We start from the raw sequence: 17,126 nt of genomic DNA on the forward strand, positions 1-17,126 counted from the left end.
AGCAAGCGTTATCTCGAGTCATCAACGCGTTTGGCATTGAGAGCGTGCATCGCAAAAAAAAAACCCAAAAAAAACATTTAGATTCAGAGTGTGTGACGAATCAGCAACGAGCGACTGGGTGAAGCGGGATGACTAGAAGGAAAGAGAATGCTTGAAGTCAACGCTTTTGGGAGATCTATCCACCAAAAATCTCGTGAGGAACATCTGGTACAGTAAGGTGAATCGTATTTACAGTTTTTATGCATTATCTTGCAAAGAAGTAATGTTTAATTGCATTACAAGGATGAAGATGCAAGCATCTCATTCACCGTTGGTGGCTTTTTGCATCTTCCGCTGCCCCAGTTGGAGCTTCAGTCTACCTCTAACATATATGCCAATGTCAGTTCTTTGTCACCTTTCCCACCCATTGGGCCCTCAGATCGGTGCATTTGTTCCCGATATGGCTGCTGTACAACAGAGTCTGTATTTTTAGTCTTGTTTTTGTCTTTTTTTCTCCTCAGGAAAGATTAAAATGATGGTGGCTTGGTGGTTAAGGATGGAGTGAATGGTGCAGCATTGCCTGAGAGTGAAATGAGACTTCTTTGCTTTTGCCTCCTCTCATGCAAAGGTCACGAAACAAATATTAAACTAGCTAAATTGACAGATAAAGAATGTGTGTGTACTCAAGGAAAGAAAATGACATTCAAACCATGCTGAAAACACTTGTTTTCCCATCCCACCAAAAAAATGACTGCATACACTTAGCCAGTTTTGTGTGCCCTCTTTGTCTTGTATGTCAATGGGTTGATTGTACACCCAAAAAGACTTTACCAGTGTCTTTTTTTTTTTTTTTTTATACGGCATGAAAAATCCTCTACTGCTTTGTACGTACCATTTGTGTGGTTCCATGATGGCTACAGTTTGGACTTGTGGCGAAATTATTTTGAATTTCAAATTGTAATTGAAGAAGTCTGACCATCACAGAACAGACTTTAATTGACCGGCGAGTTACGACGTGCACTGCTGTCCATTGATTGAGAACTCTTCCTTCCGTGTTAAATAAGATTGCATGAAATGAATGGGAAGAAGACAAAAAAAGATCCATTTGAACCTGATGCTAATGTTCTTGCATTATTTGTTCCTTATCTGTTGAATTCATTAGCAAGTAACAGGCTGGCTTTCTTGTGTGCTGTCATGCCAAACCCCCCCCCCCCCAACTCCGTTTCCAATTATCTGCCATTTAGTTCACTTACTCAGGTAAAAAAATAAATAAACAGTTTACAAATGAAGTCTGTGATGCTGTCAATAGACAAAGCTAAACCCCATAGTGGTCTACAGGACAGGGTGACGTCAGCTAATAAGACACAGAACTAATTGGTCGCTAATAGGATTCGTAACTTTAAACCTTGTGGCAATACACACACACATACATACACAGCTGATTATACCATTGCGGATTCTTGGAATCCTGAGAAAGGATTTGAAATGTAAATCCCTTCTGTCAAAAGCTATCAGTTCTGCTCTGTCTGCACGCCATGAACGCACATCGCACAAGACAACAACAGTCTGTGGAAATTGAGCCGTTTATTGGAGGATGTTTAAAAAAAAAAGCCATCACATCCAAGAAACCAATGAAGAAGAGGATTCTGTGGACTCCTTCAACAGTTCAAGTTTGCCATGATGAACTGGCCTATAGAGAAGAGATAATAAAGCTGGTGTAACGTTAACAACCTGATCCAGTGTGGACAAAACAAAAGAGATCATCATGGACCAATCAGATTTCAACTTCAATGATTCTGACCTCTGCGGCAAGAGGTTCAGATTCAAAAACATTTTCTTCCCCCTGACCATAAAATTATTGAACAGCCACATTCAAAAATAACATCTCATCTATCAATATTACCATGGAAAAAGACCTACTTAACTCTTGTCTCTTTTTCCCAACACTTCTTCCAAATAGCATTATTGATGATGTTACATGATATTTCAGTTTCCTGGATACATGAACAAGAGAGGGGGAATAAGAATATTACAGTACACACGCTCTGCTGTTGACAGTGGTTGAATTCCAAATTTATTTCCAGCCCTGTCTAATGAACTCATCAGGAGAATGTCTCATAGGCTAATTTAATATCCAGGGAGCACAACGTTTTAATAGAGTTACACAGGCTAAATGAGAGGAGGTTGTCTTTTCTTTCTTCACAGAAAACCAGAGCTAGTTTGTTGTGAGCAGGAAGAAAAAAGGCAAAATTGTTATTGCGGTGGTGACAGTGGGGAGGCTGGCAGCAGCGGCTGAGTTAAGGATGTCGAGCTAACTAGTTGTCTAGTCAAGTCTGAGTGCATGCAGGTTAGCTGAAATGTTCAGACGAGGAGCATGCTTTCAGTTGACGTCCCTCTTATAGTATTTCGGTGGCAGCTTGTCCCTTTTTTTGCGCATCTTACGGAGTCTCAATACATCACTCATAAGCAGGAAAAAAAATGCTTGTGTCATTGATTTTCACGTTTCCCGTTTTTCAATTTAATCCCAGGTATAAAGCATAAGCCCCTGGATGTGTTCCTCAAATTTAAAGAGGCAGACCTAAAAAAAAAATGTCACCTCACTTGGAGGAAGTCAGTGCATTCAGAGGAGCTAGGATGCATTGCCTTCTTCTCTTTTTGTTCACAAACCTTTCCTAACCTAGAAAAACTACACCTAAATTGACTTTATTGGATTTTTTTCAAACATCACACCAACACAATTGCATTTGGGAACATGTCCTCATAGACATTTATGTTTTGTTTAAGTGTAACTTTTGTACCTTTTCGAATTTTGTATTCATGCCACTCATTGCCATAGCAACAGTCACAAAGTCTCATCAATTTACTTTCTAAGCCAACATTTAATAGTGTTTTCTTTTTTTTTTTTAATCTCTTCAATGTATTCACAGTGATAATAAACACTTCATATGGCTGTCATTTTAAATGACTAGTGAAGTAAATTTTGAGTCGATAAATCACATTCCTTGCTCGAGTGTGTTTAGATGGATAGTCTTGGTGTATTAGTAAGCAGTTGGCATTGGCCCTCAGGATCAAAAACCCTCCTCCTTTCTTTCCCTCAGTATTCCTCTCACCTCAACACCAGACTAATGGGGGAGAAAGGGGTGAGACGCGAGTGAGAGCAGGGAGACATTAAAGGAAAATGTCTTGGCGCAAGCATGGCTAGCAGGTGGCAGGAGAGAGTGTATTGGCTTCATTCATCCAAGAACACCAAAAGAAAGCAGGCGAGCATCCTTACTTTCCAAATAAAATATTTTCCATGCAATGTAATTAAAGCCAAAAACTATTTTGTTTTGCTCAAATTATGAAGAAACAAAATGGTCCATTGATGTGTTGAACTGAGGTCAGAGATTTGCTGAAATATATCGAAATAGTTACTATCGCTGATTCATAACGAAAGTGAATTCATTTTTATACCCTTACTAAAGACTAAATTACATATATCAACACTTGATAGAGTAACAAGACCTTGATGATCCTTTTGGGTCTGATTATGGTAGCTCACCTGTGATTGGTTGATCACAAAAGTCACTCAATCAGTCCTGTTGGAATGAACTGATGCATTTTCAATCTTATTTTTGTTTCATGCCATTTTGGCCATGTCCCTGGTGCTTCCAGCCACATCATATCACAAAATTGTATTTCACTCTTCCTTCCGCAAGTAAAAATCACCCTCTGCCATCGTAGCACAGTGTGAAAAGGTCATTTGGAAGGGGAGCACGACGTCCAATTAGATTGTGAAGGTTCACACAGGTTATTACGCATCGCTCACCTAAATGCAAAATGCAGAAAGAACCTCAGCTCAGAGGAGATGAAAAGGTGAGATGACAAGGGACCCGTTGGTGACCGCTGAGATTTGACCTGATTTAATTGAGGAGTGCTGATATCTACATGGGACAATAATGACTTATTGGATGTGAATGGATTAATAGTGGTGAAAAAAGCAGGAACATGGCATATAAACCATTTTTGTTGTTGTTGTTGTCGTCATACCCACCAAACCATTTCATGGTCATACATTGAGTTAACCACTGTTTGTCCCTTCATCCATCTGAATCAAGCCGTGTTATATGATGCCACTTACAGACAAAAGGCAATCTCCAATATGGAATAGCATACAGGAAGCAGTCACAACAATTTGTTTTTTCTTTCTCAACAGTGTGTAGCCTCGGTGAATTCATGACTGGGTACAGAAAATAAAAACGGAAGTGAACTGTAAGAAAGAGAAAAAATGCAGTGCTCTTGATCAAAAAACACTTTGTATTCGATTTATTTCGGTCTTGCTTGCTTTGACGTAGGTGAAACCAAGAAAGGTAATGGCTTTTCAGTGACACCTTGTATCTCGGTGTCAGCGGGAAATATTGCAAATGCTCTTTAAAAGCTTTTATCATTTTTCACTAAGGAAATTCATCTTCAGGTGTTTCTGTGGGCTATTATGGAAGACTGAGAAATTTAGGCTGGGGAAAATAGATATGAATCAAAGGACAAATGTTAAGAGCATTCATTTTCACAAGGTATTCAAGGTTGCTGTGTACAAATAGACACACACACACAACTGATTGGCATTCCACCAGCGGAGTGTGTGATGGCTTTAATTGGACACAGGGGAACTAACTGTGAGAGAGATGAGATGCATAGGCTATGGCCCCCTGCCGTTACCCTCTCCATTTTTATCCATCCCTCCTTTTGGATAGACACATTGGAAACAGAAACTTTGAACTACGAAAAGACAGTCAAAAAATTCCCTCCATATATATAAGACAATAGATTTCATTTTGAAAGGCATGAAAAAAGAAAAAAGTAAGTCGAGCAAAAGAGGGGGAAAAAACCGCAATGGCATTAAAATGATTGCATTTGACTATAATTGCAAAATGAATAGAGACAGCCAAGGAGATGACTAATCCACATAAAAGAAATACAATTTCCTCACAAATGAATCTCAAAACATTTAATTGATATAATGATGGAAATGGTGCATATTAGGTGGAAACACTAGTCACATAATGAAGCTCTTTTTGGACAAATAAAAAGTCTATGCTGTAATTTTGCATCATTGGTGTGACACATCTAAATTAGATAAAGGCAGAAATCAGAACAAGTATACTGATTTTTGGTTTCCATGGTTACAGCCTAGTTGAAGTCCAGAGCTGAGACAGTTTGATTTATCTTCACAGCAAAAAGATTCATCCGTAATTATTTCCTCATCTTGCTGCAGTTCATATTACGATTGAATTATTTTATTTTGCTGCGCATCGACATTGAAAACAGCAACAAAGCCTGCGGTACATTTCCTCAAAACCACTGAAGCAAAAAAAAAAGAAGAAGGCAATTCCTTCATGAATTAGGTTGTCTACCTGCATTTTTGTTTTGAAAAAGGTTTGTTGCCAATATTGACACAAGGTCCATCGTGCGGCAAGCTGACTGAAACACGCAATATTTTGTATTCTGTGGCTACTGCAAGTAATATAGCCGTTGGCCAAACATGTCATTGCAAAGCCAAAGAACGAGTGGAGGGAGGCTGGTCTTGTAGCACCATGATTGATATCGAATCAGATTGAGGAGACGATGGAAAGGGAACAGAGCAAAACAATGATTAATGGTGTGAAGTAAAAACAATAAAAATAACGGAGAGAAGGACACGGCAAGAATATGTTAGGAAACTATTTTGAACAAAAGAAATACACATCAAAAATAATAATGATGATGATGATGATGACATTTTATCGGTCTCATCAATTCAGCAAGGTATGTTGATCAGAATTACGGAATGACTAAAAATAGATGAATTCAGCCAGCCAGTGTGTAAAATGCTTGTATTCCTTGTACGTCATTTGTACTGAGCTATAGAGATGCATAAGGTATCATCAGTCCCTGCTTCTGTGAAGGTCACGTCAATGTCTGTTGAGTCAAATCTCAATTTCCTTCCAGTAATCAGTTAAATACCGTGGAGGTATGAGGAGGTTTCAGAGAAGGTCATTGATATGCCAAACAAAGATGCATCTTGTCATTAAAATTAAATGAAATTATTTTTAACAATAAATGTTATTGTGATATTTGATCGTAAAATCAGTTTGAAGCACCTCTGTGATATTTCCTGTGAAAAGCTTTTGTGTACCCATCAACATAATCACTTGACCTGTATGAATCTGCACTGAGGGAATTAAGGGGAATTTTCATTAGCAAAATGAGGAAATAAAAAAGTGTGTCGCCTCATTTATAAGCAGAAAGGATTTTTTTTTTTTTATCATTGCAGTGTTATGTTTTATGACTGACACAATTCTTTCTATTAGAAATGATAGAGATACATTTGCTCTAGCATCTTAAAAATTTTTTTCTGTACTGGAGTATCACTTGCTGAAAATATGGAGTGTAAGAATTTCAGATTAGCATTTGATTTCATTGCCTTCACTGACTACTTGAAATAAACAAACCATAAATTCAACATTTAGCGAGAAAAAAAGAAATGTTATGGATTCCTCTTTCATGTCAGGGTTGTAATAATTTTGCTTTGTCTTGGGCTTTTATTAGCTTTTGTTTTTTTTTTGCTACCCTTGTTTGAAAAATATGAAGCAGACTCAATATAAGTTGATAATGTTAAAATGTTTTTGAATTGTCTGTCAAGCATCATGATAGCATTTTTTTTTATTTATCTATCTATTTATCTATCTATTTATCTATTAATCTATTTATTTATATGGAAATTTGTTTCCAAATCTCTTTAAAGTGGAGGTCTATGAGCGTCCTGGAACAGATTATGCTCAACTTCAGGGTCTCCACTGTACTACTGTGCATATTGCAGCCCAAAAAAAGATGCAATTTTGCTGGTGGGCGCCTCTGAAAGCACTCAGAACAAGAGCTTAGACTGGCATTTGTGACACCAGATAATTGTTACAGAAATGGAACACAAAGAGAGTCATAATTACCAGCAGCAGAAATGAGACAAAGGTAAATAGCAGGAAAGTTTTTGTGAAAGCTATAATGAAACCAAAGAAGCAAAAAATGCACTCGACAGAAAAGAAAACACGCTGCTGCTGTCTCAACGTCTAACACCTCGCAGGCTTTCACGCCGTGATATAAAACACGCTATGCGTGCTTTGTGTCGTTATGCGACACGTATGCACTTGGCATAGTAATGAGCCGCAGCCAACGTTTGTTTCGTGAAACACGCTCGCAGAGGCTTTTTGTTGACAACTGCGTGGGATTGTACAGGAGACCTGGGAGATACATTGCAAATAGAAAAGAGATGCTTTCCGTAAGAGCACAAATAGCCGACACTTAAGTGTATTGGTTTGCCTCTGCCCTACAAATGAATAATAATAAATGGACTTGCATCCAGATCTTTTCTTAAGAAGCCCCAAAGGAGTTGAGACGAGTTTCATGCCCAACCTAATTGTATCCCAAGGCGTCAATGACAAATGATAGGAACACAAACAAGCCACCGCGCAAAATGTGTCTAGTACCATGTAAAAAAAATAATTAAGAAAATTAGATCAGTGAAGCACAAATGGGGAAAATAAAGACTTTAAATTACAGGTCGATTGTGAGTTGTGTTTTCGAAGGTGTTGATTTATTTGTCAGAATTAGGTCAGTTTTCACTCAACTGGTTTTATGGGTTGCAAGACAAGGCTGCTGCAGGTTGGAGCACGTGGCCTGAGCATAGGCGCTAGCGACCATTTTTTCCCCCCCCTCATTTTACTCTCAGACACTCCACGTTTATGTGAATGAGCAGACAGTTGCACAATTCCCCAAACATATAATGTGGCCATAATACTTAACTAAAGTCAGCCAGCTCTTCCGAGTCGTTTGGTGAATTGTTAAGTTAAATGGCGGTCAATGAACTTAATGCCAGCGACTGACTTTCTACCCCTTCTTCATCTCTCTCTCTTGTTTCACTTTTCAGGTTGTCCATGGACGGAAAGTTTTCTTCTATCAGATGCGGTTGGCTTCCAAAGATGCTCGGAAACGGAATGAACAATTGAGTTTGTGCTTTCGTGGTCTAGGTTAGACACAACGTGTTTTGGGGAGCCAGCAGATTTTAATCCGAGCATCCGAAGAATCAAATGCAGCTAACAGCGTGAAGATAGCTTGCTGTTAGCTCAAAGACACAAAGTCTTTGTCCACATGGAGACTGTCTGTGGGCAGCAGGACAGATGCCGCCCCCGCCTATTGTCCCCTCAAAGCCAGCCGGAGAGAAGATGAGACTTAAGATTGATTGGTTTGGTCCTCTTTCTTTTTTTCCATCGCACCCTTTCCGCATCACTCCACCCGACCTGGCCTGTCATCCTACAGCCCAATCCCTTCTCAAAATATCATCGTAGGATGTGCCTTTAGTAAAAGAATTCTGGATTCTGCTATCCGAACTCTGCAATTACATTAGTATGCATCAAGAAAGTTTATGGTACATCAAATGATGAGATGATAGCAAAATAGGCAGAAGGTGCAATGGAAGCACAGCACGAGTAAAAAAAAAAAAAAGACAGAAAGCGAGAGAAGAATCAAGACCACATCAACGTAATGTCTAAAATGGCTCGACATGTGACAGAATACCCTTCAGGCCGGACCTCCTCCTTTTTTCCTGCCCCTCCTCCTGCATTCATTCCTCCCTCTCTCCGTTGTGCTCAACTAGAGCACACGCTTTCCTGAGCTTAGACCAGTGCAACAAAAGACACCAAGCAAAAGAGAAAGCGGAGAGCTTGAGCCAAGCTTGATCGCTCGCACGGATGATAGAGCGGAGAAGGACGACGACCTGCTGCATCTACCTTTGCTCGTTGATGGATTGCCACTGAAAGCATCAAAGAGGGAAGGAAGACAGCAGGCCGGATGCCAAAGTCGGGATAAAGATGAGGAGCTTGTCTTGATGGAAAAAGGACTTGGGAATTTCTCAGACCGCAGCTGCGGGTGACTCAACGGCAACTTCAGTGTGTGAGACAAGCACATATTTGTGGAGGTAGGGGAGGGGGGGGGGGGGAGCTGAGAGAGCACAAGCGTAGGAAGATCGCCAAGTGCACAGCTTGTGTGGGACAAACAGACTGTGACACATTGTGTTTACTTAAATGAAAGCCTGCGCGACCTCCTAGTCTGAGAGCTTGGCCGGTACTCACCGAGAACATAGAAAGAGGTGGGCTGGGTACAGTGGCAGGCCCAGGGGTGGGGGCGTGGCCATGGGGGGGCCGCATCCCTTCCTCCACTTTGCACCGGGACAGGCGCTGGGGTTTTTGGGCCGGGGGTCCTTTCAGGGGTGCAGCGAGACTTTCGGAGCTGAGACCTTGGCCAAGCAGGTCGGCGCCTGGGGTGGGGGGCTCGGGTAGTCACGGGAAAGGCGGCACGACGGAGAAAGCCAGACGGGCGAGATGTTCTCCAAGGGTCTGGCTCGTATTGGGCTCCCTGGTTCTCGTCTTTCTCACCTCGCTCTTCTTCTCCGTCTCGCTCCGGAGCGGCGTGGGCTTCAACTACCTGGAGCCGCCGAGCTGGGAGGATTCTCGGCGGGTCAAGCTGGTGCCCAGTTATGTGGGCTCACACAAAATGAGTGCCACTGACTCCCAGCAACAGCAAACCTGCGCCTGCGCTCGCTGCGTTGGAGACCCCGGAGTCTCGGACTGGTTCGATGACAACTATGAACCCGATATATCTCCTGTTTGGACCAGAGACAACATCCAGCTGCCCTCTGATGTTTACTACTGGTGGGTGGTAAGTAACAAGACACTTTTACGTGATAGGCCGTGATTGCTGGGAATACCCGGTGACATTTTTAAACAATTAAAAAAAAAAAGAGAGAAAAACTGGACTAGTAGGGAGCTACAGGAAGTTAAAGCTAAGCCACATGTTTAATTTACTTAAAGTAATATTAAATGTCTGTGAGCAAGGACAGGGGTGAACGAGAGAGCGAGAGAAAGAACGAGCGCATTGGTCCAGTGTCTATGTGAAGAACAGGCTCTTCTGTTATGGTGCAGGAGATGAATTAGTGAATTTGTTGTAATGTTATTAAACATTTACTCATCCGCATGCCTTTTTTCCCGTATCTATTGTAAGAAAAGGGACAAACATGTTACATTTCTTTCAACATAAGAGTGCCAAAGTAACCACAGATCCACTTCATCCTCTTAAGCAAACCAATCCACAACATCTCTCCATCTTTCCTGACGGTGTCGAAAGTATAACGTGTACGTCTTTACCGGGCGTCCTGAAAAATAAAACCCCGTAGGAGTGTTAGATGTGGCTGCCAGGTATCTTGTACCTTAGCAGCCAGCCTACAAGAAGATTAATGGTCCCGGAACAACAGAGGCGCTGCATTTGGCATTGCACGGGGGGGGGGGGCATCAGAGACAGAAAAGCTGAAGGATGGGAGGATAAAAAAAAAAAGGGCTGGGGAGGCAGAAACAACGACTAAGCAAAGAACCAGCTGGAGCGTAAGAGAGGTAATGGGGGAGTAAAAGAGAGATTTAGTACTCTCTGATCGACATTGATGAGCTGCGTGCTGCTCGGGTGTCCTAGAGAGACCAAGAAAGACTAGAGAAGGAGAGGAAACAAAGAGGGAGCAGGGGAAATTAAAAGAGAAGGAATTAGACATGACGGAACGCAGGCTGGATGGAAAATATAAAGCAACAACAAGTGTGGCGGGAGAAGGGAATCTAGGCCGAGTGTGAAATAGGGATGACGGGAAAATAGTTTTGCTTCTTGAGTTTTCCCCCTGTGGTATGCTGATGTTGTTAATACTTTAAAGTGAGTACTTTCAAGTCAGTAAAGTATTTTCATTGCCAAGCCAGTCATGTGACGGGTCGTTTTTGTTCATAATGAATAAGCATTGTTGTGATACATTTGGCTCCCAAGTATGCGCGCGCACACACACACACACACACACACACACACACACACACACACACACACACACACACACACACACACTGTAATGAACTTTTTTTTTTTTTCTGGCTGATTTAATCATGCTTGCTCTTTATATTTGCTGCTGTAACTAATAATTGCCCTGTTGTGTAATCAATCGAGTTATGAATATATTCTGGCCCCAATCTCACAAAACAACATTTCTATTGCAAAATCTCATTTACGTTTGTGAAGCCACTTATGAATATAATATATGCTTTATTTGTATGATTTCTGATTGCAGCTGTGCTTCTGGTAATTATAAGTACTAGCTGAGATTTATGAGCTTTTCAATTTGGTACACTGATTCCAGAAACGCCCAATTATTTTTACAAGGAAATCATCGTCATCAATGTTTTCCATCCACTTCAATTTATGACTCGTCATGTTTTGGGAACCTCCTTTAATCTGGTTTGGTCCGCATTGGCGGTATCTTTTCTGTTAATTGTGTTCATCCAAGTAAAAAAAAAAAACAAATATACGCAATTATGCACGCCAACACAACTACATTTCAATTATGTCGGATGTGTTTCCACCGCAGAGCCTCGTAACCGTATTTTCCTCTCCCTCTAGATGTTGCAGCCCCAGTTTAAACCCCAGAACATTCAGCAGGTGCTACTTAGGTTGTTCCAGGTATTTGATTTAACTCCTTTTAAATAAGCAAATCATAGGCTTATAGTATATATACACCTCCCCTAATGTTTCCTGATGACAGGTTATTCCTGGACGATCCCCGTATGGCTCATGGGATCCTGCGCGATGCCTACGGTGTGCCGTAGTGGGGAATTCTGGAAACCTGCGTGGAGCTGGATACGGGGCAATCATAGATGGACACAACTATATCATGAGGTGAGATGAGTGAATAGTGGGGAAATATGATGGGGTAAAAAAAAAACAAGTGAGGATGGATGGAGAACACCGTCACTGGGTCCAAGCATTCATCATTGAAATTCCATTGAGAGTGAAAGACGGTGAAGTAAACAGATGTGCAGCTCATGCAATATTTAATCTTAAGGTTTTGTATGTTGCTATTGGTCGACGAAAGGTCGTCGGCTTCTTGGGAGGTCAAGAATCCCAAGAAGCTGAATTACATCACCGGTATTTGTCCCACGGTCATGCAGAGTAAATCCTTTTGGCTTCAATCTTTTTTTTTACTGTCCCAAATGCAAATTCCCTGAGATAAAATGTCATGTTTGTAATAGGTATGGTTGCATGATTAGCAGTTGACCAATTCATCAGATGACAGTGCTGTGTGAATGTTCAACAAGTAGAAAGCCGTTGCGTTCCAAGACGAGTGTGAGCAGCTTCCCTTCCGACTCTCATATCATGTTGCACGTTCTCATTTCTGCAGTTGGACTCTTAATTTGGATTTAAAATGAACTCTGGCTTACCGCCCACTGCCGCCCACCTTCTTCTGTCTGTCAGGACAAATTGCTTTATTCACTGTGGCTAGACACTTTTTTTTCAGTAGAAAAAGTGAAACCCATAAATGTATTGGTAGCGACTTTGTGATTTTTGACAGAAGTTGTTTTCTGACTTACTACCTTTATATATCTGCATTACATTGTTTTCATCCTACTAAGATCAGCCGTAGTCTGACTGTCTACGATAAAGAGAAAATCACAAATCACATAGGGCGTCATCATTTTTTTTTTTTGTTTGGCAAAAAGAAACGATACTTTTAGTGGTTCTCTGAATAGGAATGTTGTTGTTTTTTTCAACAGCAGTCATGGCTTCTCCCAATGGCGGTGCTAGATATGCTTGGACTCCCCAGGGGCAGATAATTGACTTGGCTATTTTCCAATATTTCCAGGATAACAACGCAACGACTTTCCAAATGAACAATCCAGGTGTTTGCTCACCACCAGATCACTCATACTGTTTCCCTCTCGCAATCTTAAGGATCAACTTGGCCCCCACGGTGGGCTACGAGGAAGATGCCGGCGGTCACACCACTCATCACTTCATGTATCCGGAGAGCGCTAAGAACCTGGCGGCCAACGTCAGCTTTGTCCTGATTCCGTTTAAAACTCTGGATCTGGTTTGGATCACCAGTGCGCTGTCTACCGGCCAGATCCGATTGTAAGCGCGCTGCACGTTTTGGACAACTGCGATGGCAATCCATCACGGTCAATCAATCCAATTGATCGAAAAATAATCCAACACATCTCTCCTCTAGCACCTACGCTCCGGTGAAGCAATTTCTCCGTGTGGATAAAGACAAGGTGAGCAATTATACTGCATGTGGTAGTTGTTTTCTCCCAACAGAACCACAGAAACTGTTTTCCTGCAATTATGTCCCTTTTGTTGATGCGGGATTAGAAACCATCCCTTTGTTTTAACTAATCTTCCCCCTCACTCTTTAATCCCTGAAAATAGATAAACTCCTCATAATCCCTAGCATGTGGAGACTTCATTGGGACTTCGCCTGAGCACCAACACAGTTTTACAGCCTATTTTGGAGAGCAACCAAAACTATGGATTTGTCAGATTTCCTGAGAGCAGCCTAAAGCCTTGTCTGCTGGCACTCAACTTTACCTGTATAACGGAAAAGTGGAATTTCTCATCGTTTTATTTAATCTGGTTATCCGTTTTCAGATATGCATAACTCAGGGACTGTTTCATATGGGAAATTTGTTCGATGTCACAAGTAGTTTCTTTTCATTGTCTATATCCAGGTCCAAATCTTCAACCCAGCATTCTTTAAATACATTCACGATCACTGGACCAGGCATCATGGCCGATACCCATCCACAGGCATGCTAGTGCTCTTCTTCGCCCTGCACGTCTGCGATGAGGTCATTGAATAACACGAACATCCGCAACGTCGTCGTCCTTAGGTTCAGAATCTCACATGTGCTTCCGATGCTGACTTTTCCAGGTGAATGTGTTTGGATTTGGGGCAGATGGTCGAGGAAACTGGCACCACTACTGGGAGCAGAACCGTTACGCGGGAGAGTTTCGAAAGACGGGGGTCCACGACGCAGACTTTGAAGCTCAGATCATTCAGCGACTGGCTGAGGCTGGAAAAATTACCGTTTACCCGGGGAAATAAGTCCACACCTGCCCAGAGAACGGTCTGGCTTGGCTTTTTTTTTTCTCTCCAGTCAATGGCCTCGTCCTTCTCTGCGGAAAGGTCAGATTCAAGCCCCCCTAGCTAGTAAGTAAATGTTCAGATGTGGACCACCGCTCGAGATGTGACAACATATCGATCCGAGTGAGGCTCTGCTCGCACGGCGATGGGGAGGGCAGAGCCTCAGGGTTTCACTTCTCATGATAAAAGCTGACATCGAAAGACACTGTCCCCGTTTCGTATACACAAACCGACTCGGGAGTGAAAAAGAGTCGTCAAACAAACGGTAACATTGACTGCTACTGATCTTAGCATTGAGAGAGAGCTCAAAATAGAATGGTCACATTCTCGCATGTTCTCCACTGATCTAATCCTCCACCATTTATATATTTCCTCGAGGAAGAAACAGCACCATCAGCAATCCAGCCGACTATTGTTCTCCAGTCACGGTTTCCTATATCAACAAACGACTGAGCTGTTGACCAACGCAGTGTGCATCACCCAAGGCGTGCAGACAGACAAACAGACACAGAAATGACTCACTGCACATTATACGGCACCAATGACATTTTCCAGTTTTCTTGGTGTTAAGCCATTAGAGGCACCACCCAGTTTTGCTAGCGGAACAGTTCTTCTGGAATCCGCTACAAGGATGTCTACTGAGTCCCGTCACAGCGAAAGTTCCAAGAGGACGTTGTTTTTTTTGTCCGCGTGTTTGGACGCATGCACTCTGGTTTGGGATCAGACTTTTAATAATCTCCATGTGGTGTGTCAGAGTGTAATTTAGGAGCTGAAGCACGACAAAGCCAGCGGGGCCACGCGTCATTTAGTCCGAGTTCTTGAGGCTCTCTGTAAACTGTGCTGCATTTTATGTTTAAAGGATTGCAACAACTCCAAAGTGACTTTTGTATCCCGGTGGATTTAGCTCATTCTTGTTTAGTGCCCACGTGATGGGTGGAAGAACATTGGAAACTACCTGGATGTAAAAAATTTTAACAACAGTAATAGTTCCATTGATTGATCATCACTTAAACCGTTGTGTGTCTCTTGGGGGACGGGGGGGAGTACAATGTCACCACACGCCTTAGATATCACCATTTACCTGCACTTCCATTTCTGTGTTGTCATCTTCTTTTCTGCAGAATTTCCTTGGTTTCAAACTGTTGCTGTGTTCTCAAATGATGTTTACTTTATCGCTCCATTGGTGATACCTGAAACATTTCCATTTGGTGAAAACAAATACAACATTCAAAAGTGCATTTGGGGAAATATAAAGGATCAACAACATATCTGTTAAATTAATAAACCTAACCCAAAGAATATTTCGCTGCAAACAGACGTTCAAATGATAACACTTGTTTTGGCTCTGGATTTATAGTTGAGATAAAGACCATATGACCGGTATAAATCGCATATCACAGATCTCCGATTGGTTGGCAACCAGCCTACCCCGGGAATGTAAAGCGGATAAGAGTGAATGGATGAACATACAGAATCGCATTCACTTAGCACGTCATTTGGCACACTATCACAAAATTATCTATATATTAACAATGAACAAAAAAAGTAACATGAATATCACGCTTGAATGAAAGCAACATTGGTGGATAAAATATCAAGCAGTTAAATGTTAAAAAGTACCACAAAAAAAAAAGTAGGCAAAAATGAAGTCAATAACTCAATTTCATTTCAATTGATTTCAGTCAGCCTCCATCAATTTGAGCTTATAGAAGCTTCTGTTGCCATGACAACATTGTGCTATAGATTACCCAAATCATCTGTGAGTAAAGTATAAAAATAGTTAACTGTCAAGGTCACTTGTCCATACAACATGCAAGCTTCCGTGCCTTTTCCTGTCACTGCCGGACATCAACCCTTGAGCCATTCGGCTACAACCATCTGCTTGGCTTTGCATCTTTTAGCTTTGAGCTGACTGACACATACGTGCTGTGCTGTGCTGCAGGTCTGCTGGCTGTGCCTTCTGTGCTTTCAAAAGTACATACATAAACATATTCCGCCGTCGTTTCAGGCACGCTTTCAACCTTGCCAACTTTTTTTTTTTTTTTTTATAAAGATGGACACAGGATGTAGAAGAGGTAGCAGGCAGGTTGTTTGTGATCCATTGCTACTTTTGTGTACCTTGTGCCAGGAATGATACTTACCTTGGATTGCATATCATTTACTGTAGTAGTCATTTACTCAAAAAGACAGTCAAACATGGTTGTAAAGGTTTAGGTCCAAAAATGTTTTTTTTTTTTTCCCCCCCCCAAGTAAAATGTTAAGGCATTTTTCTCATCTTCATCATACACATCATTTTATGCCCAATGTATTGCCCCATGTTATTGATATCTGTATTAATCATGTTTCCCAAAATGCACCTTTCAGCTTGGAAGATTATTTATGTCTCAAGCACCAAAATAACATTCCTATGAAAATGTTTTTAAGGGGTCCGTTTTCTTCTCACCCCATTGGAAAAGGTCATGACAGGGTGTTGGTCTCATAAATTGAAAACATTATGCTGATGATTAATATTATGATGAGTTTACCTTAGTGATTATGTTAAAGTTCGACCAAAACACACTAGTTGATTGAATAGGAATGTATCTCCACATGCATTCTGATCGCAATTAGATTTCTAAAAATAAAACTATCTTCGGACTCATGTTTGCAAAAGCCAGTAGCTACATGGCAATGTGGTGGCTCATATGCATGACTGATCCATATTTTAAAAGAAAAGGCAATTTAGAAAAGACTAAAGCAAAGCCAAAATTCCATCCTGTTGAGGATCTCTTTTTGACAGTGACTGCTTTCATGTGACATCTTTCATTTGTCTGTGCATTTGCTGCGGCACTGCACTGCACTGTACTTGTCGCTCCACTTTGTATCTTAGGTTGTGAAAATAAAAGCTTCTTGAAATGTGTTGGCTTGTGTATCTCAAAACCATGAAATGAAAATTCTATTCAACAAGAATCCACCTCCAGTAAGTCATAGGACAGAAGAGCTAAAGGTTAATTAGCTATTTTAGCTTAACAATGTTAATGTTTAAAGGTAATTCCCCAACTTCTTGTTTTGCGTGACGCTTAAATCTTAAGTCTGCGCTTCCAAGTTAAAGCAAAAAAAAAAAAAAAAAAGGCCAAACGATATCTCAAGAAAAAAAAAA

General features: G+C 41.2%; 1 protein-coding gene across 1 annotated transcript; it reads left to right on the forward strand.

The window, feature by feature from the left end:
• Positions 1-3,798: 3,798 nt before the first annotated feature.
• st3gal2 (ST3 beta-galactoside alpha-2,3-sialyltransferase 2) lies at positions 3,799-16,946 on the forward strand. Its single transcript, XM_085913732.1, has 9 exons — positions 3,799-3,834; positions 8,642-8,913; positions 9,093-9,702; positions 11,467-11,526; positions 11,609-11,742; positions 12,796-12,975; positions 13,073-13,118; positions 13,572-13,691; positions 13,775-16,946. Exons 1-9 carry the CDS (start codon positions 3,799-3,801, stop codon positions 13,946-13,948), a joined length of 1,632 nt encoding a protein of 543 aa, XP_085769858.1. The 3' UTR covers positions 13,949-16,946.
• The last annotated feature ends 180 nt before the right edge of the window (positions 16,947-17,126 follow it).

This window comes from Syngnathus leptorhynchus, chromosome 6 (genome assembly GCF_054491065.1).
Source record: "Syngnathus leptorhynchus isolate UIUO chromosome 6, UIUO_Slep, whole genome shotgun sequence".
Taxonomy (NCBI): Eukaryota; Metazoa; Chordata; class Actinopteri; order Syngnathiformes; family Syngnathidae; genus Syngnathus; species Syngnathus leptorhynchus.